At 35.3% G+C, this 23,349-nt stretch overlaps 1 protein-coding gene across 4 annotated transcripts in view; it reads right to left on the bottom strand.

Annotated features, from left to right (window-relative positions):
• Nucleotides 1–9,181: 9,181 nt before the first annotated feature.
• LOC129757634 (diacylglycerol kinase 1) overlaps nt 9,182–23,349 on the bottom strand; it is a 459,105-nt gene continuing 444,937 nt past the window's right edge. For all 4 annotated transcript variants that reach the window (XM_055754909.1, XM_055754905.1, XM_055754906.1 and 1 more), the window contains one exon: nt 9,182–23,148. In XM_055754909.1, the coding sequence (XP_055610884.1) occupies nt 23,059–23,148 (90 nt within the window). In that variant the 3' untranslated portion in view covers nt 9,182–23,058. The remainder of the gene's footprint in view (nt 23,149–23,349) is intronic.

Genomic DNA, 23,349 nt, shown 5'->3' on the forward strand with positions numbered 1-23,349 from the left:
CAGCCGCCGCCCTCTTCCCACATCACCCATCATACTTCCCATCCCAATCCTTCGCTCACAATCCACCCATCGCACACCACCCACCCATCGCAAACCATCAACCCATCGCACACTACCACCCACCCAACCTCACCACCCATCGCACACCTCCACAGACCCATCTCACACCACCCAGCCGTCACATGCCACCCACCCATCGCACACCACCCCACACCCATCCATACCGCCCACTCAACGCACACGACTACCAATTGTTTAAAAAAGCTCAAGAACAACTCTTTGAAAGTTTATGGCCCTGAAAAGGGCCGTTTATAAATTTTGGATGAAATGAAAACATGGTTAATCTAACCAGGGATGCCAACTGTTTTTCAGAAATGTCTGGAAGATTTTCAAAAAAAATTCTGGAAAAGTCTGGGCGGCGAACTTTCTAGGTGATGACCTTTTTTTTTTTGGTCGCCTGATCGCAATATTACATTCTAGGGAATAACACTTATTACTTCATAACCATCATACATTCTATACACATATCAATGCCTGAGGTTAATATGTTGATATCGGCTATACTACGTTTTATGCGTTACTTCCTGTTGATAGAATTTCGTGGCATTCCTCACTCTTCAAAAACTAATTCGAATCATTTCCTGCCATTTTACAACCAAAATTTTGAATGTTCATGTCGAAACTCAAAAGTCTGGAAAAATCTGGAAGAAATGACAAAAGTCTGGAAGTTTGGAAATTTAAAAAAAGTCTGCCAAAAGTCCAAAAAGTCTGGAAGATTCCAGAAAAATCTGGAAGGTTGGCAACGCTGAATCTAACGCTTTCTCCGGAATCCTAGGTAGGAAATCAACATTTTAAGTTAGTGATTGCAATGTGATCTGAAGGGAAATGAAAACATAATACTGATTCCAACGAGACGCATGAGGCTAAGGGGGCATCCATAAATTACGTAACGCTCTTAGGGGGGGGAGGGGGTAAGCTCGAGTGTTACGAATTGTGACATAGGGGAGGGGGGGGAGGTACGCTCATCGTTACGTAACGATTTTTTCCTTCAAATTTTTTTATGCATGTCGTGCAAATTTTGCAGAATGATTTGCAAACCACAATCAGTTTAAAATTTGTAAGCTGATTGAAAGTGGTTTGTATCCTTTCCTCTTCAAAGATTTTGAGATAGACTCCTTGAAATGTGTATTGAATATACGTGAAATAACCGTTGGAAAACATTTACCCCCAAGAACTCTATTTAGCCTTAAGACGGAAATTTAACTATTTTTTGTCAATTAGTTAAAATGCAATTTTGATTATTCCGACGAATTTTTCTAAGTGGAGTATATTTTGCATAAAAAGTTATGCTCCTTGAACAAAATAAAGTAAACAAGATATCTAGATCATCAGTTAACAAGCACAGCACAACTCGTAATAAGACAATCAATTCATTTTATCAGAGAGTTACCTTCAATGAGTGCCAAGAAACGATTTGGATAGATAGTATTTCCGTTTCGAGATCGTTTATAACATTTTACAGAAATTTTTTTTTTACTTTCGAAAATCAGTATTTAAAAACATGAGAAGATGAGGGGGGGGGGGGGTAATTATCAGCGTTACGTAATTTTCATAGGGGGGTACGTTGAAGCGTTACGATTTGTGACATACGGGGGGGGGGGGTCGAAAAAGTACATTTTTTGCGTTACGTAATTTATGGATGCCGCCTAAACAGTTCGAGAGCTTTTGCACTGAGTCAAGCGTTTAGATCAAAGCAGTCATTGAAAGCTATTCTCGCAAGCGTTTGATACAAAGCTCGTGTGTTGATAACATTATTTGCATAACTACCGGGCGCAATCATTTCGACGACATCGGCTTTGTTTCTGCTTATACTTATATTTAATTCGCCTTTTGTTATGTAGTTAAACAAGCTGCATACTATCTATATGTGTCGTTTTAGACCATTAATAGGTATTAAAACGACAATTTAGCGAAGACTGACTTTTCTTGAAGATCATTTCCTTCAAAAAATTCGACATACTTTATTCTAGGATGCTAATTTAAGACGAAAAACACATTGACACAAGACAGGCTGTCGTAATTCTACGTGAACTTATCGGTCGTTTCTTATATACAACCTCTGTAACTTTTTTTTTTTTTTTTTTGTATCGTTTATTTAGAGAGGGATTAACCTAGTGTTTTCACCCTCTAGTTTAAGTTTACAGTTTTACAATTTTTCAAATATCTTTGAACAATTCACTTAATTTCAGGAATCTAATTAATTTTTCTTCACTTTCTTTGCTATTTTGTAGTATAATCTCTAATCCTCCTTCTGGTAATATATCCTGTCTGAGCTCACAATATTTTCGACATTCTGTTAGAAGATGTTTCACTGTAATTGTCACGCCACAAGTGCAGCAAATTGGTGCCTCTTTTCTTTCCAGGACATGTTGGTGGGTGATCTGCGTGTGACCAGTTCTCAGCCTGGTGAAAATTTTCTGCTCCTTTCTCGTTGCGATGTCTGTCCATTTTCCTGTAGTCGATTTTATTTCCCTTAAAGCGGTATCCTGTTCGTGTCTCCAGTTTCGTCCGTGCGTTTTCCACAATTGCTGTCGTACATATCTCAGCGCGTCCGCTTTGGGGGTATTCATCCGCAGCATTTCGCCGTCTCGTCCTAAGTTAGCAAGTTGGTCTGCTTTTTCGTTTCCGAAGATTCCAACGTGGCTAGGGATCCATACAAGCGTAGCATTTTTTGCATTTTGATGTTGCTGGATGCTCTGAATTATTGGGTGCTTTACTCCGCTTTCGAGAGCTGTTAGCACACTGGCCGAGTCCGTGTAGATCACTGTTGCTGTATTTGCCTGCTGAAGTGCCAATTTTATTGCTGTTGCTTCCGCCGAAAAAATGGAAAATGTGTTTGGCAACTGTTTCGAAATATTTTCTTCTGATGAACTGAATACGCCTATACCAACTTTTCCATTGGCTAATGATCCATCAGTAAATAATTCTTTTCTGGAACTGTATATGGTGTTTTTAAGATGAGCAAACATGGCTGTAGCTGAATTTTTGTTTCCTCCAATTTTGAATCCTCTTTTTACAGTCCAATCAATTTTTAAGGATATGTCTCTCAAATCTGTGCTATTCTCCGAATGGAGCTTCAAAATGGGGGGGATTTTTTTATTGGTGATATTTTCAAGTAGTGAATTTGCTCTGTTCAGGATATAATTTTCATTATAGCTTACTCTTTCGGATATCCAAATGGCTTTTCTTGCCCAATTTTCCGCTACAAGAATTTCGAAAGGTAGCACGCCGTTCTCTACATATAAAGCTTTTATTGGGGTGGTGTGTGTGTGAATGGATTAACCCGATACCGCGTCATTCGTCACAAGCGTGCAGCGAGTCAGTCGGTCAGGCAGTCGGCCAGCAAGCGTGCTAGCCGAGTAGCGCATAGTTTCCTCGGTAGTTCGAGATCGGGTTGCTCACCGGTGTTGCTTCCGGGTTGCAGACCTCCGGACAGGTCTGCACATTTGGCGACCGTTACAGGTAATTTCTTGTTACATAACATAAAAACAAGAAATTATAAAAACCGAAAAAATATAAAACCGAAAAAGGTAAACAAACGTGGTCATCGATTCACGCTGAGTTTATTTTCATCAAACATGATTGAAAATCAATCAGTTTGTTAATTACCGTGATAAAATGAGTAATTCGAATACTCATTAAGTGAAATGTAGTTTTCGGCGGGTTGTGAAATAATACTGAAACTGGAATTGGTGAATTAAGTATTGAAGTTTCGTTGAGAAGACAACATGAAATCAAAATGAAATTTCAAGCAAGTCGTGAGGACAGCTTGATCATGTTCACAATTTCAAGCGGGTTGAGAGGACAGCTTGAAATTGGAAGGCGAGTTGAGAGGACAGCCTGAAAGTACCGATAGAAATTTCAAGCGAGTTGAGAGGACAGCTTGAAATTGAAAGGCGAGTTGAGAGGACAGCCTAAATGTATCGATAGCAATTTCGAGCGAGTTGAGAGGACAGCTTGCAGTTGAAAGGCGAGTTGAGAGGACAGCCTGAAAGTACCGATAGAAATTTCAAGCGAGTTGAGAGCACAGCTTGAAATTGACAGACGAGTTGAGAGGACAGCCTCAACGTATCGATAGAAATTCGAGCGAGTTGAGAGGACAGCTTGAAAGGAGGAAGAAAGGTTATCAAGAGGACAGTTTGAAGATTGCTTATAATAAGAATGAACAATAAAGCGTGTCCGGGTGATAGCTCGTATAAATTGATAAATTGATTTGATGCGAGCTTACAGGATAGTTTTGAACTGACAAAACACAATTCAAAAGAACAGTTATCCCATTCAAGGAATAAATTTGAACTAAACAGTTTGATATAAGAACTATGGAACGTTTCGAGAGAGCAGCTCGATAGGATTTCAACGGAGTAATAACTGCTCCTGGAAAAGAAAAGTATGTTGAGAGAACGGTTTCGGTATCTCATTAAATTAATAATCAAGTTGATTGAAGAGACAGCTTGAGATAATAGAAAACAATGAGAAAGTCTAGAAAACAACCTGAACAAATAGTTTGAAATTTCAAGTGCATTGAGTTGACAATTGAAAAAATGAATAAGTGTATGTCGAGTTTTAAGGGTGAATAGCAAACCTTGATAGCATCTTGAGGGAACAGTTATAGTTTCTTAACGCGCTGAGAGGTCATTTCGTAATTTTACCGATTTAAACCAAGCGGGTTGTAAGAAAAGTTTGAGAAAAAATACAAGATGAGTAATTACAATATACAAAAGCACAATACAAAATAAACCATCTTTTGTGCGTGAGCTTTGAGCTTATCCTCATGAATTTTGATCGAAAACACAATTAGTTCGTCAGATATCACAATTAGCCAATTAGAAATTCATCTCACGGGTTTTTCCTCGGCAGTTTTTATCGAAAGCTTTTGTATATCGCGATTTAATAATATTTTGATGCAGTTGATAACTGATGCTTTAACGCTAATAGTTAACAATCTTACCGACCAGAAATGGTAAAAAAAATCATATCAATTCAACAAACACTTTGGCAGTCGACAGCCCTGTAGTGACCGGACGCCTATTTTTTTCTCAAATTAAGCACAATTCAGCTTACGCGTCTTTCCTTATCGAAGTTATTTTCTCAACTGATCATCCAAACGTTCATGCTCACGCAAGTTTCCAACCGACAATCGATTCCACCAACACTATCGCAATTCGACATTCGATTCTCTCACTTCACTCACTTCAGCACGCTCACTCACCAATTCAATGGAGCGCGTTTACAAATCGCACTAACTCGTAACACACGATCAAATTGACTTACTTATATTCCAATTATACACCTCTATTGACACTAAGTTTTTCATCATTTTGTATAACCAATCCTAATCCCTACAAGCCCTTGTACCGATACTTGGAAGATGTTTGTTAGACGTCTGGTCAACATGATATATCGTCAATGAATGTCACCGGCGCTGATTTAAAAAAAACCCGGTCTTAGGGTTCAGCGACAATAGCTAAAATTCACGTTAAACTTAGATCTAACATCTTCATACTAACTGCCCGCAATTAAATTTTAAAGTTTCGTTATATGCAGTTAAAACGAGAAAATGAATAGAAGAAATATGGATTATAGGTTTTCTCGATTAAACTCAGAGTTCAAATGAGTAATCATTGAATTATAATATCATTTTATAGATAATATGTTAACCGTGTATCAAATCTGTGGAACGCAAACAAAAAATTATGCAATATAGAAACAAACGTGTGACTAAGTTTGAAACCACTACAACCCAACTTGCTTGCATAGTGTTATAAAATATCTATTAGTCGATGATCAAATAGAGATCTAATTTCATCGAAGTGTTTAGGATGATTTCGTTCAACGGAAATTGAAAGAGAGGTGGAAATGAGATATGAAAGCATCGGCCACGAATTGTAGCGCAAGTTGTTTGTACCTACTTCACATCAGTCCATCGATAGGATACATGGCAAATGCCAAGTAGATGAGTTTCCTAAAACAAAAACAAACTTATTGTCGATTTGCATTTTTTTTAAATTAATAAAAAAAAAAACGATTTCAAAAAAGTTTCTTTTTAATTATATTAAAGCATTTTGTTTGGGATAGGAAGGGGATGTGTGAATGGATTAACCCGATACCGCGTCATTCGCCACAAGCGTGCAGCGAGTCAGTCGGTCAGGCAGTCGGCCAGCAAGCGTGCTAGCCGAGTAGCGCATAGTTTCCTCGGTAGTTCGAAATCGGGTTGCTCACCGGTGTTGCTTCCGGGTTGCAGACCTCCGGACAGGTCTGCACAGTGTGGAACGTACCTGATACCGTTCTCAACATGTTGTTATAGGTTGTTTTTAATTTTAATATTTCATAGGGCTCAAAAAATTCCCAACCGTAGAATAATTTGGATATCACAGTTGCAAATCCAATTTTCGAAAGAGTCTCTCTACTACCAAATCGGCTGATTACTTTGAGAAATCGTATTCTTGCTTCACAATCTATTTGAAGTGTTTTAATGTGAGAATTGGCATTCCCTTTCTGGTTTATGTTTATGCCCAATATGCGAGTTATTCGTTTTCTCGGTATTTCTACCCCATTTGCATTCAGCATTTTCATTCTGAAAAAGTGATGGCGACCTTTTGTACCAGAGCATGTGTGTAAAAGCGCACTTTTTCTGGCATTTATTGAGAATCCATTTTTCTCTGCCCATTTCATTGTAGCATCGATTCCCTTTTGTAAATTTTTGCGGCAGACAGCTGCAAATTTACTTCCACAGATCAACAAGATATCATCTGCATAAATTAATATTGTGATATTTCTGGGAATATGTTCAAAAACTGTATTGATCACCAGTAGGAAAAGTGTTGGAGAGATGACTGAGCCTTGAGGCACTCCAGTTTCTTGTGGCCGAGCAGAGGACATGGCTCCATTGACTCCCACTCGAAACGACCGGTTTTGAAGAAATTTTCTTACCATTTGATAAGTTCGATTTCCGATCTTTATCATTACTAACGCTTGTAAAATGCCTTTTCGCCAAGTTTTGTCAAAAGCTTTGGAAAGATCGAGTGAAACTAGTTCTGAATGTTTCCTCTCATGGCGGTGCTCAGTTAATACGTCTTTCAATTGACTGAGGTAACTAGTGGTACCTCTACCACTACGGAAAGCATGTTGATTGCGATGTAAAACATTATTTTCCTCCAAGAAATACTGGAGCCTGCGGTTTATCATTCTTTCGTAAGTTTTCGCTAAGCATGAAGTAAGTGCGATTGGACGAAAATTTTCTGAATCGCCGGGTTTTGGAATTGGAATAACTATACTTTCCCTCCATTCGATTGGATAATCTCCCCTTTGCCATAAATCATTGAAAGACTTAAGTATAACTCTTTTCGCGATTGGTGGCATATTCGTAATCATACTATATGTTATTTCGTCCGGTCCGGTGGCTTTCCCAACACATTTACTCAGAGCAGTGTTCTGAATATCAATCAAAACAAACACTCAGGATGCGTTTCCTGTTGGAAACATTCTGATTGTATAATGGGAAAGCGCCTCTCGCAACTGCTTCGCCTGGCTGGTATGCAATCTCGATCAGCGCTCCTATCAGCTATGCAAACCGAGTCGCATCATTCAGAATAATCGGTTTAGCAAACATCGCATATCGGAGATGATTGAGATACAAACTGATCCATTCTGAATGTAGCTCACTCAGTATCTGCCTGAATTATATGAAAATCAAAATTATTTTTTGCAGGACGAGAAAAATCAAACAATTGTGAGGAACACCATAAATTCTCAGTAATTTTAACGTGACGGACGACAGTTTAATAAAAGAACTTGTAAAAATTGAAAAACACGGCGAAATTGAACATCTTTCCCTCACAAACACAACTACAATTTGATTTTAATCATACTGATGTTAAAAAACGTTATAACAACAGATAAATTTATTAATTTGCTGTATATCAAATCAAACAAAATACGCTAATGATCGGCTTCATGTATCACTCACTCACTGCCTGATCCATTCACTCCTGATCGAAGACCAACAAGATTCGCCATATGCATTGCGCATTGGTGAGATTCCAATTTGATGATGGTGCTGCACTGTTTTGACAGCAAGCATCTAGCGAGGTGATCTGTATTTTAGCGATGAATTGAACGATCGATGATCGGGTAGGTCGAGTAGCAATCAATAACGAAACCCGACCGCTGTACGTTCAGGTGCGAAGGGCAATCAGAAACATTCATTGAAAATGAGTGATATTCAGAACACTGACTCAGAGCTGAATTTAATTCTGCACCTGAAAAGTCGGTGTCCATAACTTCATTGTTCGAAATAAATGGTGGAAGTTCTATGAACTCTGAATCTGAATTCTGAATCTGAATTCTGAATCTGAATTCTGAATTCTGAATTCTGAATTCTGAATTCTGAATTCTGAATTCTGAATTCTGAATTCTGAATTCTGAATTCTGAATTCTGAATTCTGAATTCTGAATTCTGAATTCTGAATTCTGAATTCTGAATTCTGAATTCTGAATTCTGAATTCTGAATTCTGAATTCTGAATTCTGAATTCTGAATCTGAATTCTGAATCTGAATTCTGAATCTGAATTCTGAATCTGAATTCTGAATCTGAATTCTGAATCTGATTTCTGAATCTGAATTCTGAATCTGAATTCTGAATCTGAATTCTGAATCTAAATTCTGAATCTGAATTCTGAATCTGAATCTGAATCTGAATTCTGAATCTGAATTCTGAATCTGAATTCTGAATCTGAATTCTGAATCTGAATTCTGAATCTGAATTCTGAATCTGAATTCTGAATCTGAATTCTGAATCTGAATTCTGAATCTGAATTCTGAATCTGAATTCTGAATCTGAATTCTGAATTCTGAATCTGAATCTGAATTCTGAATCTGAATTCTGAATCTGAATTCTGAATCTGAATTCTGAATCTGAATTCTGAATCTGAATTCTGAATCTGAATTCTGAATCTGAATTTTGAATTCTGAATCTGAATTTTGAATTCTGAATTCTGAATCTAAATTCTGAATCGTCACTAACTTTCCTAAGTGGAACAAAAATCATTTTATGACAGGAGATTTTTCGGATCAAATAGAAAATGCCCAACACTGTTTCAAATATTATACGAGTTTCTCTTTATCATATCATATAAATATAGGAAATCATTTTTCTATTCAGTTTTACTTTATATTTATCCAGCTTTAAATTTAGTTATTTTGTTCTTGGTACTTCTGTGATGGCGTCTCTTTTCAATTCAAATGCAAACGTTTTACTGTTAGAAGGATTGAAACAATCTTTCAAAATGCTCTTCGTCAATTTTTTGCAGGTGAGTGTGAAGATTCGGGTCGATTTTCTAATAGCATAAATGTAGTTTTTTTTCCACATAATATTGACAGAGAAGGGCCAGTTAACACATTCGGATAGATTCAACCATTTGTTCGGAATAATGAAGTTATATTTTACAGTTAAAATCACAATGATCGAGTTTGTTTTTAAATGTAGGTACCTATTTATAAACAAATTGTGCTTTCGAGCAGAATAGGGCGAGTGTGGTCGAAAGGACTCTCCTCTAGTATAAAACTATATCGACGATGCGATCTATTGGTTTGTTTTTAGTTCTTTCTTTTTTCTTATGAACATGGCATACACTATTACATCTCTAATAAGCTTCAGCAGTATGTTTTGTTTTTTTTTTGGTATAACTGATGGACGAATATATGTTGATTACTAGTACGATAGAAACTATTGGTTTTTTTTTAATATACTTTATTATCATAAATAATGTGACTTTCATGACTTTTTGCATATATTTTTGTTTTATATTTCTTGATATAATTTTAATAAATAATTACACTAGAACCGGTAACAGTCGGTAATGTTCAACAATAATTATAAATAAGAGTGACGTGAAGTAACGGGTGTTGTTATGTTTTTTTGTTTGATATTTATTCTCACGGTTTTGAACACCGACACAAATGCAGCGAGATATCTATCGTATTCGATTATTCGTAGTGTGGGATATGAACAATTTGTCTGATTAAAATCATTGCACTTGTTGCGAAAACCACTCAACGATCAGATAGTATTTGTGTGTTTATCGATCTTCGTCAGTGTGTATGTGTGGTCGCTATGATCTTTTACTGCTAGTAGAGCCCCGTTTGGTCCGAAAGTTTGTGTGTGTGAGTGTACTTCATTTTTACACATCTTCGTTAAAACGAACTTAATGCTTACAAGAAATGACAACGTAACTTTTTACATTATTGAACTAGAGGGCATTATATACTCTATCGAAACTTAATAGAAACAGCTCATCAACTCGTTTTCCGCTACTTGGTAGCTTTTGTAGGTTATTTTTCCAGTACTCTTCGCTAAGCTTTCTCATTCAATATGGCGACCGTTAAACAGTTGTACACGAAGTCGCCGTCTTCATTCGCATTCACTCGTTCTAGTAACTTTTCCATGCCTTTTGTTACGCTTTACAATTCCACCGCATCCATGTTCCTATTCCATGTCCAATATATTTTGTATGTTTTAGCTACGATATTTTCTATTTAGTGTTTTGTTTATAAAAATCAGTATTTTAGGCCTGAAACTACTATCCGGAGGTTCGCCGGAGGCTGTATACGAATACGCTGCCAACCATCCGCCTCGTTGGTTTTTATTTATAAATTGAGAAAAACAACGAGCAATATACCGTTACATAAACACAAAAACGAATACAGCAGTTATACACAATGTTTGTCGATTTTTTATTTTGGTTGTTCGTTTTAAATTCTGCAGTTCACGCTTATTCACAGTAAGATACAGGTAACAGTCACACCTCTGGTAAATGTATCAATCCATCAGGATTAAATAGAAGCCGTTTGGTCGCTTAGATGAGACATTTGTTCATTTAAACATACTTTAGAATCGTGAAGTATTCGTTCCTCTTCGTTCTCGGTGTAGTGATCTAACTAATATATGTTTTATCTTAATAAGCATCTTGTATAATACTTTAGTGGTTTCTTAAAGTCTATTTTAGAATTTTCGTTTATTCAGTAATTATCGATAAGATCAATACTGGTTCTTTTAGGTTTATCAGTTTCGATTAGTGCTACTAATATGATACTTTTACTACGGATACTGTTTAAAACGTTCTATTTATATTTACAGTTCTCTCAATACTCGGCATGTTAACTGCTACTGTGGTGTTTTTGAAGCAAAAATATTCGTACCTTTTCCATTTTGTCGAACCCTACACAATTTCTCAACTGTTTGCATCTTTCAATGGGATAACTACTCTCCCCATTCGTCGTTTTCATATTTTTGCTCAGGAATGAAAAAGAAATATTCAAAAGAATACATATGCACGTGTTCTTTTGAATCGAAAGAAAAATACACATTTCATTTTGACTCATCCATGTATATGTACTACATGACGACATTTCACATTTGTTACCACATAAAGCGTTTGGTTTCTTCATTGATACTAACAATAAGGTTCACTAAGTAGTTTTGGTTTGAGTATATCGATTTCGCTATAAATAAGTTTGACTTTGATTGGTGTAATGAGCCATTAGAGCATTTTTTCTTCTTCGGGATTCAATCGAGCTGGTAAATATGCTACAGAAATACTGTTGTTTTACGAAAAGTTTCATGAGTAAAGGAGGGATGCATTTAATAACATTATTTTCGTTTTTACTATAGTTTTGGTTTTTGAAGGAATTTCCAAACTTCTGGTAAAAGGTAGCGAGCAGCTTCAAGGTCAAACTTTGGTTAACTTATACACATACTTATGTATATGCTGAGAAGTTTGTGTTTGAATGGTTATTAGGACGCAATTTCACGACAAAATTGCTTAAAATACTAAACAGTTCCTATTCATAAGCCGCCTATTTGCTCGTCTAGCAAACTGAAATTTCAAAAAAAGAATTAAATTGACCGTTTGGGGGTTAATTCCACCCATGAGAGTTCAAAAATGTTAAGTGAAATGTTCTTCTCTAAACTCAAAATTTCAAATTCTTAAACAAATTTTGATGAACGACTTAAATGATCAAAGAGTAACAATCTCGTCTCAGAACTAAAGTCAAAGCCTCGAAATTTTGCTCCAGTTTTTGAGCAAATTTCATCAAATTTAAACACGTATTTAAGAAAAAAAGTTTTTCAAGTTCTTTTCTTCATGATTGTTATTAAATAACTTGGATGTTGACGGATATTGGGGAAAACAACCCGAAGTTGCCCGGCCCGGATATTAGAGGAAGAATATCTGGTAAGCTTAGGTTAGAATAATTCCAAATTTTGTGGTATCAAACTTGTTTATAAACATTATATTCGATATTTGAGATCAGATTTCGCATTCATTATCTAGTGTTTTTTTTAAAACCCAGTTTGGATCGTCACTGGGAAAAAATGTGATGCGAATTTTGATTTTGTATTTCAAACCATTTTCCATATTCAAAACTCACCATTTCGAAATGCGAAAAGAAAAAAAAATTACAACTATTTATTACAACATTACAATTTTGGAATAGGAACTGGAATTGGAATTGGAACCTTAGAAAGTTTCATAATGGTGATCCAGAAGTGAAAAATCTGAAACAGTTTTTAAAAAAATCGTAAATGTCATCACAAATGTTATGCTGAATTAGGAGACAAAATGCATCACATTTAAAATGGCTACAAAATTTACATTTTATAGAAGTGCAATGTATTTAGAACGTAATTTTGACTGAATAGGGTGCTCTGAATCTTAATATGCAATTTTTCTATTAGCTTGTTGAAATAATTGTTAAAAATAGATTAGAGTTATTTAAGAAAGTTCTGCCATTTTTAACAAATTTTCAAACAAAAACATAACTTTTGTAAATAACACTTTTGAATCAATTATCAACTTTCCTCAAGACTGCAAGTAATTTTGGATTCTGCGAAAAAAGTTATATAAGTTTTCTGTTTGTTTACTTTCCTCATGTAACGAATTTTTAAAGACGAATTGAATTTTAGATATTTTATAAAGCATAAATCTAATTGTTTGCCAGAGTTCAACTTATTTGTAAAATGAAAGTTTTTTTTTAACTTTCCGTAGTAATGTCAAAAATACTTGCACCTAACGATATGTTTCCAAATTCTCTAAAACTGTTCAATTTAACTCTTTAAGATCATTCTCCATCATCATCAAAATATTATTATTATATAAAATATGACAAAAGATTCAAGCTCAAGACGCTAAAATCTACCAAATCAGTCATTAAAACATAAGCACCAGAATGCTTCTCCCTTGAGTTATCAATTAAATTCTTTAAATAAGTTTTTATAATAGTAAGTCGTATTTATTGAAAAAAAAATCCTTAAATTGTAAAAACTTATCTTTTTAATCTCCATATTTTGTTTTAACTTTAAAATGAATTTACCGATTTTTATAGTACAGGCTTTTCAAGTTTTAAATAAATTTACCGAATTTAAAAGAACGTTATTTCAATTTTTTGAAATATTTTTGATAAATATGTCTATGTTCTTCAATTTTGAATTTCTGGGTTTTAAAAACATAATTCTTTAAATTTTTGTCTTATCAACAATTCACATTTCAAATCGCGATTATTTTTTTTTCAAATTCAAAACACTACAGCGGATTATTTCAATTAACCCTTCAGTTGAAAATGAAGAAAAAAAATGTTAATGAAGATGGATAATAAATAACAGTTATTATTATTTTCTAATCAATTGACATTTATTTTATAATTCAGGTTTTTTTTTCAATCTGTGTTTTGGAAATTTTATTCCTTTCAAACTTGAAAATTAGACTGCTTAGAAAGTATTTTGAAGCAAGTATCTAGTTCAAAATAAGGAACATAATATTTCAAAAATTATCAATTACTTGTCAAAAATATCATTGATTTGAAACATTTATGGTGATCTGTTTAGGAAATTTCGATTTATTTCAACATTAAAATTTATTATTTTTTGAATTTGTGTGAGAAACCATGAGAAAGAAATTGATGATAGAAAGTCATTTATTGTGCATTTTTGGTATTGTTTTCAAATTGATTAAAAGAACGCAGAATAAATATTTTCAAGTTTCTGAGACTTGAACTTGTACTATTGAATCAATTTTTCAAATTGTTCCTATAATTTTTTAAATTAAATTATTATGAAAAAAAAGTTCTCTCTGTTCTATATAACACCATTATAAATAAGAGAAGAGCTAATTTTCAAATTCAAGAGGTGTACACATCTATTGATGAGGGAAAAGAGCAAAATCGTAAGGCAAAATTTGAGATTGACGATATTTTTGTGCTTGAAGTCTAGCGCAAAAATAAAATCGCTATAGATAGTCTGTTTTTTAACAAACGACGCTTTTCAGCACCGAACGACGCATATCTAGTTTGTTTTTCTTCTCCTCTCTAGTGATCAACTATTTTCTGAGTTACTATCGGTAACCATCAAACAATCATCATTCGCTCTTAAAGCCGGTTTACAGTTCTTATGAACTCGGACGCGAACGTGAACGTGAACTCACCACAGCGAAAAAATATTCCAGAGTGAAATGTCATTCGGTCAAATCTTCAAAATTAGCAAAAGGTGAGTTCAATGGCAGATAGAAAATGATTTCGATCGATAAATGACAGATCATTCTTCCAATGTTTTGATCGATACCGGTAATCAATTTTAAATTCAAATTTCTTAAGGAATATATAAAGAAACAATAATAAATATTGTTCTTCTTCAAAACATAATCAGCTTTGAAAACGATTGATTTAAAAAAATAATCCCAAAGTCTTTATCTGTGAATACAATGAATTTAAATTTAAATTATAAATTCTATGTACTAGAAAAAAGTATTTATCGATCAAGGAGTACTGAGCTTTAGCTATTTGTTTCTTTTGAAATACTTATTTTAAAAACGTTATGACTTACTTCTACAAAATAGCCAATTTGTTTTGTGCTTCGTTAAAAATTGCAAAAAAATTCAAAATTACTTCAATAAAATGAAAGAATTGACAAGTTTTTATGAAATTTAAATGCATCGGTTCACTTTTGTTCATTAATTTTGCCGCTTTTCAGTTCTTTTTAAAAACATTAAATTTGAAAAATTTCATGAATTTTCCAGCTAGGGGCCGTTTACATACCACGTGGACAATTTAGGGGGGGGGGGGGGGGGTGAGGGATATGAAAATGTCCACGCTTGTCCACGGAGAGGGGGGTAGGGGTTTGGGTCTTATCCACGTGGACATACTTACCTTCAAAATATTTTCCAAAGGTGAATAAATATTAAGATGTTTAAATCAAAATCTTAAAATTGCATACCTGACAGTTTAAGTTTAAGCAATAAGCAAGTTGTAAATATTATAATTAAGAAATTAAAAATTTTTAATTTTGTATATATCAGGAAATTCTTATTCGGTTTTACAAAATCAGCCATTTCTATAACAAAAAGGCTAAAAGTGGTGTTTTCTAACTGTCAAATTATAGGTATTTAAAATAAAAACTTTTTCAAATCTATCCACGTGGACATCCGAGGAGGGGGGTAGGGGTTTGCCAAATGTCTACACTTGTCCACGGATGGGGAGGAGGGGGTCAAAAATCTCATTTTTCTGTCCACGTGGTATCTGAACGGCCCCTTATTTCCACACCTTTTCTGAAGCACACATTTGAACAGAGCTAAATCTATGTTTTTATTTCAATGCCAATAGACTCTGGTCATTCGCATGGTGCTCATTTACATTTATTCGTTGAGACTTCCAACTTCCAACAGGTATAATTAAATGATGCCCAAGCGGATTTTAAAATTGAAAAAAAAAACGTTGTAGTTTTAGGCCTTTTTGAATCACTTGAAAATGTGGAAAATTTCTCCTAACGCTTCCAAAACTCAACTGATTTTATTTCCCCATAAGCCAAGAGCAAATTTTTCAAAACCTAATGAAAATCATTCCATAACTTTTAATGGGGTTTCATTAGAATGGTCTGATCACGTGAAATACTTGGGACTCACACTTGATTGGAATCTTACTTTTAAAAATCACATTGAAAATATTCAATCTAAATGTAATAAATACACTAAATCTCTTTATTCTCTCATCAACAGGAAATCAAAGTTGTGTCTGCGAAATAAGATGCTGATATATAAACAGGTGTTCCGACCAGCGATAATGTATGCAGTTCCGATTTGGTCTAGCTGCTGCGCGACGAGGAAGAAAGCCATCCAGAGGATTCAGAACAAGGTTCTGAAAATGATTTTGCGGCTTCCTTTTTGGCACAGCACCGAAGATCTTTATCGGATTGCGAGCATTGAATCGATCGAAGAGATGGCCAACAACATCATCTCTAACTTCAGAGGAAAATCGATGCAGTCTTTCATCGCAGAGATTCGTTCTCTTTATAATTATTTTAATTTTAGGATAGTTTTAAGTTTTAAAATTTGCTCTTCTGTTGTATGTTTTGATACTTTCGCTAGTAAATGCTAAACAGCCTCGTTACTGTGCAACTTATGCTTTGCACTACATTGGCTGAACGGGAGACGTGCACCTTGACTCGCCGAAGACCGTTAACGCACTGCGCATATCACAGGTGTGTGTTTCACTTCGGTAAGGCTGTGAGAGCCGACGATGTCGTTAGTTAGGAGAGGGCAATCGCACAAGCGATAATCGGCTACACATCTCCCCCCTACACAAAAGCTGAAGCAAAAAAAAATTAATTAATTGAACATAATTGAAATTGAACAATTTCCTTCCACAACAATCATGAAAGACGTGTTCTCTATAATTCACACATATTAACATAAAACCAAAAACTATGCTTCCATCATTTGTGTCAACATTTCTACTTATGTCCAATACTTTTTGACTTCCCAGAAATGGATTAGTATGGATTTCGAACACCATAATTTTGATTGTTCGCTAAGCTCTTGCATAGGGACATTACGGTTACTCTTAATAAACTTACATCATAGTTTTTTTTTTGGTTTCGAACCTTTATCCACTGACCATACTGACTGGACAGTCGATTTCGTTTTTTGAATAATTTACGCACTCTGGAATCGATAGTACGCAATATCGATTCCAGAGTGCGCATCGATCGATTTGAAGAAATGCTATCCCAGTTAGAAAGTGCCACCCGACTTTCGCAAAAAAACAGGCAATTCAGACGATAAAATCGTGCAAAACAGGTAAATTTTTCCTACAGGGCATTTCTACCGGAAAAATTATAGGCTCGCCACCTGCCGTCGGTATTGCGAACCTGCTAAATTTGACGAAAAAAAATTAGCCAGAAAATGATCGAATTTTTGTTCTAAGTGTCCTGTCAGTATGATCAGTGCTTTATCTATACCGTAACTGATGATGACTATGCTTGTAGTATGCTAGAAGTAATCGTCGACTGTTTCATATTTGTTACACAATGACTGTGTTACTGGACTCGTGTGCCCGCGATAATCTCGGTGTGTATCCCTCATATTGAGTTCCGGATTAGACAAGTAGTATGCCTCTGAGAAGCTGCATCCAAACGAGCTGACCTGGATTCACTTTACTATATAACTCGATTGTTACATGAGCCACGCATGAAATGTTTTATTGGCTCGTCAAAGCCTTGCTTTAGTTTTGAGAACATTTCGTGTTCTACTGTTTTATTGATACTAGACTGTGCACATTAATCGATTTTTCATTTATCCCATCCCAATCAAGCATCAGGTGTACCAAGCATCTCAATTATGGCTGTTGAACCTCTTGTTCAAAAGCTTACTAAGTTTATCAAGCTTTCCTTTGGTATTGATCCAACGAAAACTCATAAAGTGAACCTTCAGAACACTCTTCATGTTGGTCCTCCCGATCCAACGAAAACTCATAAAGTGAACCATCAGAACACTCTTCATGCTGGTCCTCCCAATCCAACGAAAACTCATAAAGTGAACCTTCAGAACACTCTTCATGTTGGTCCTCCCGATCCAACGAAAACTCATAAAGTGAACCTTCAGAACACTCTTCGTGTTGGTCCTCCCGATCCAAGGAAAACTCATAAAGTGAACCTTCAGAACACTCTTCATGTTGGTCCTCCCGATCCAACGAAAACTCATAAAGTGAACCTTCAGAACACTCTTCATGTTGATCCTCCCGATCCAACGAAAACTCATAAAGTGAACCTTCAGAACACTCTTCGTGTTGGTCCTCCCGATCCAACTTAGCTTGGCCAAATTAATGAGTACCCAATATTCGTTTCATCAAATTTAAGGGATGTCTTTAAATGAGGGTCATATAGTCGTGCGCCCAGTGCATAAATTGGTTGAACGAGAATCATAACTTATTTGGCGATCTATAAAACTTTGCCTTCAAAACTGAAATATTGTACGCAGGTGATATTGCAAAATTTACAAAATTGTATTTGCAATCATTCTTTTCACTGCTGACATCCTGCTCCATCCAAGTGTGATAATACCTACTCACAAATCATTATTCCTATTTACAATGTTTTCTACCCCTCTACAGAATTTTAAGTCGAATACTCAGCATCAAAACACGGGATCCTTTGACATTAGATCGACAAGTTCCGTTGCTTAAAAATGATTTTAATTATCTTCTCTTCTATGCCATACGCTTCCCAACACATATAAAAGTTAGTGAACCTGTATATAAGAGAAGTGACATCTGAAACACAAAATTCCAATCGAGCAAAAGAACTGTCAAAATCGATTCCAATCGATCCAAGCATTTTGTCCCAGAGCTTTTACCTTTCTTATTGAAAACTCAACCAAGGAAGGTATTGTGATTGTTGTTATAGTTCAAACAGATAATTTTTTTAGCTTGTCATATGAATTTATGATTAGGTGCAATTTATTTCAATGCTTTGGTGAATCGTGTTTCTAGTTAGAAAACTAACTAATTATTAACGAAATTCAAGTCATTCATACCGTTTATCGCGATCCTTCGGGCATCGAGTTCAATGTTGTTTTGTTGGATTGAAGGAGCGTTCACTTTAGAGCTTGAACATTGAGCCATTAAACAGTGCTGGGGATTTTTTTTGTCCAAGATTTCGGCGATATTGCCACATATTTTATTTTAAGAGGGATCAGATGTCGCTTCTCTTATATGAAGGTTCACTAATAAAAGTGTATTCGCTCATTGTCCGGTTAGGCTTTGAGTAAACAATTTGTAGTTAAGCCAAGATGTATGCGTAACTTTTTCTTGTCTGCAAACACTTTCAATTTACTAGGGCTATCAGCTCATCACTAGTTAAAACCCCATAAATAGCATGCGCAAAGGGAAAACCATGCCATACTCATACATTCTTGCATGCAAGCTCAACGTAAATGTTCAAAAAAACCTAAAGCTCAACTTTGGGACAAATCAGCGGCCATTGTTTCTAATGAATCTCTGGTTTGTGGTTCCCTTTCACAGCGCAGATATCGAAAACTCAGCGTAGCCTAGTCCCCTTTTCAAGAAATTGTTCTTGTTTCTTCCAAATTCAAAATGAAAAAAGAATTCACTTACCGGGAATCTGCCGAATATTATATCACACACACAGTTTCACTATTACCTTGGCAAAACCGACCAAAAGTAGTGTCTCCCGTTCAGCCCTACCACAAAAAATCTCCTGGCAAGGAAACGCCACTGGCTGAACGGGAGACGTGCACCTTGACTCGCCGAAGACCGTTAACGCACTGCGCATATCACAGGTGTGTGTTTCACTTCGGTAAGGCTGTGAGAGCCGACGATGTCGTTAGTCAGGAGAGGGCAATCGCACAAGCGATAATCGGCTACACAGTTACTGTGGTTACATCGGTAACGATAGGAAATTTTAAGGTAAATGAAGCGCCTGTGTTTACACCTGATTTACATTTTAACTACATAAATGATTTTTTTTCTATCCGAAGCCCAAAAAATTTAACAAAGAGTATTAAAAATTCACAGTTTTAATCGAGAATCTGATATCAAAGCTAAATTTCAATCTTTTGTTCTAAGTTATTATAAACAAAACGATTGAACTGTTTTCAAAGCTCAAATCTTTTTTATTTTCTTCAAGGGTCTTTTCTCAAAAATCTTATAGACAAAAAATCCACATTCGTAATGCAATTTCGAATTCAAAAAATATATTGTTCATTCTTTAGTAGTGATCCGAACATGAAGTTCTTAGGTTTTCAGGTGCTGGAAGGAAGGTTTTTTTCATTCATGTCAAAATTTAAAATTTTCAGCACACCTTCTTACATTCGCCAAGTCAAGAAATTCCATGAACTAAACTGAATATTATTTTAAGGCGGCTTTTAGAATTCCCAAGGCCGGTTATTCAAGAAAATATGCTGAAAATTTTTGAAACGCTGATTAAATCATAAACTTACTGGTGAGTCATAAGTAGCGAGAATCAATTGATCTCACGTTTGCTGCGACATATGTTGTAGAACCACAGACGTCTATATTTCCTTTTTTTTTTAATCGTTGTGGTCCCTGAACATTTCAAACTAATCTTTTTCATCATCATATTATATTTAAATTTATGAAGAGTTAATCACCGTGATTTTGTTTGTTAATTTTATTTATCGACCTTATCGATGAAAATTAAAAGAACATAACTTAGAACATTTCAACATTATGAAAATGCTTGGCAAATAGAAAGTTAGAAATGTATGGATATTGAAAATGAAAGAGTAGAATTTTATAAGAAGCATTTTAACCACATGTCATCAATGCATTCCTCATGGTTGAAAAAATAAACAAATTAATAAATAAATAACAGTTTCGTGTTTGATCATTCGAGAACTCTTCCATTTCCCTAATTGTACTTTGTCAGTGATGATGAATTCTTGTTGTATTTTAAATTCATAAAGTTAAAGCTGCAAACACAATCTAAAATTAACTTTTCTTTCCTTTTATACTGATTACTGGTAGAATTTGAATATTAATTAAGGATTTTATCTTTTTTAACATAATAACTCGATAGAATTAATTATTTTCATTTTTAAATTAATCGTCTACTAATTTCGAATAAATTCTCTGAAGTTAAAAATGGATATATTTTCCTCATCGATAATTCACATTTCATATTGTGATTGAAAAGTATTTTAAATAAATGACATTACAGAGTAATTTTTCAACCAAAATTACAATTGAAATTGAAGAAAAGAAATGTAAATTAATATGGTTGATAATTTGCTTATTATCAATTATTCTGACCTGATTTGATTTTTGTAAGAATTCGAGTTCAATTTCTTATCAAATCTGGTGTTATATTTGATCTATTCTTCTTCTGTGCACTGATTGTTATGTCCGAAGCTTCAAATTCTGGCTAAATTCCAATTTTTCATTCGCATTCCGTTTTTGATGTTTATACTTGCTTGATTTTATTTTTTGTTCAGAATAAGAATCAACATTTCGAATGATTTAATAATGTCTAACCGGAAATAAAATTGATTTGAAATTTTTTTTTTTTTCGAGATTGTGTGATGATTATGGGTTTGAATATAGTTCGTCTTGAGACGCCGAGTTGAACAGTCGACTTTTTACTATCGAGCGGCTTATTCTTCGCGTGTGTAGCTATAGCTACTGTTATCTTGAAGGCTTATCATTGTTCGGTTTAGAGCAGTGATCATCTTAAATCGGAACACTATTATACGAAAACAAGATGGAGGAAGCACGCGCAAACTCATTACGCATATATTTCGGACCAGGAAAACAGGAACCGTCGGAGTTGGGAATCTTCCAATTCATGAAGCAGAAGATGCAGCTGTCTTCAGAAACTTTACTGGCTATGTATAAAGAGCCAAAGGAATTTTGCATTTATGTAAAGTTTAAGACGGAAGAACAACTGAAAGAAGCCCTACTGCGATTGCCAACATCCATGCAATTCCAGTATGACAAGAACGTATCAACTACCGTTACATTTTCTGCTGATTCTAGCGTCTTCAAATACGTTAGAGTTTTTAATCTCCCTCCTGAGATTGAAGACGCCGAAATATCCGATGTTCTATCTAAGTTTGGCATCATCCAAAGAATGGTACGGCTAACTTTTTGTTTCTGTATGATGAAGTTTACGAAATTGAGATGACATTTGAATATTGAAAATGTTATGACAAAAAGTAAGTAGGTACTTTAATACGCATGAAATTCATCCCCAATTCAGCATTGTTTGTAAATTATTAATTAAAATTTAATAATGCGTTACACCGTTTTGTGTTTCAATGAATGAGCACAAGTTACAAGCCCAAAAACCTCATTCTGAATGCCATACACAGCTGCGGAGCCACCTGGCTGGAAATCACGCATCGGAAGAGAAAAACGAAATTAATTTGTCGACATCGAATAAATGGCGGCGACGCATTTTCCGAAAAGGTACCTGGGCAGGTACCATCGATCAATTTTCTACTTATCGATGGGATCGAATTATGATAAATTCGCTCATTGGCTAATTGAGCACCGTCGACACGATAATCAACGTGAACTAATTTGCTCTGGGTTAATTTTGAAATCGCGATGCAGGAGATTGGAGTCCTCGTGATTTGGGTTGACATTTAATTTGATTCGAATGGGAAACTATTGGGAAAGAATGGATTATTGTTGTATATATGGAATCTAAATTGTTATACCCACGTTTTGAATTATGATTGAAAATTTTGGTTCAACGAATTATTTAATGATTGAATTTTTACTCGTAACATACCAGTTGATTAAATTTGCTCTGGATTTTTTCATGCTCTAATAGCCCATATACCTTTAAGTTTATGAGTTACCTACTTTTACCGTGCCAGTGGGATGGGTTGTGTTGTAAAGATTTTGGTTCTTGATTAAAGCTTTTTATATCCGGGCCGTCTATTACTAGAGCATCATCATCGGGACAAGGTTTGTGGGGGGTGGTGATGGTCCGATCAAGACGATAAAGATTCTCCTTGGCCTGGCTGCCTGACTGACTTGACTTTAACTTCGACTTGTTGTGGCATCACTCTGTCATCACCATCATCATCATCGCCATCATCATCATCAGTTAGTTAGTTTGGTTCCTAGAGATCCATCCTCTACTAGGCCTCGCAGGGTGGGATGTCCGGGTGGTTCGGTTTCTTTGATAGTCATCTCTTGAGGAAGCTGAACAGACCACCGGTTTTCTCGGAACGGGGCGCCATCAGCATTGGGACCTGGTTTTTATGCGTCAGCCGTATCTGGAAACGGAAATTAATTCAAAGTCAGTTCAGTGTTCGTGTGTTAAGCGGCAAAACTCATTGGGAAAAATCAACCCAAAGCCGAAAGCTGAGGTGTTCATTTGGATGGAAAACGAGAAAACTTTCCCGGAGTAGGGAAAGTGTTGATTACGATCTCTGGTCAATGTTATGTTAATTGGAATCAATTCTTGACGGCATCAG

This window comes from Uranotaenia lowii, chromosome 3, assembly GCF_029784155.1.
Source record: "Uranotaenia lowii strain MFRU-FL chromosome 3, ASM2978415v1, whole genome shotgun sequence".
NCBI lineage: Eukaryota > Metazoa > Arthropoda > Insecta > Diptera > Culicidae > Uranotaenia > Uranotaenia lowii.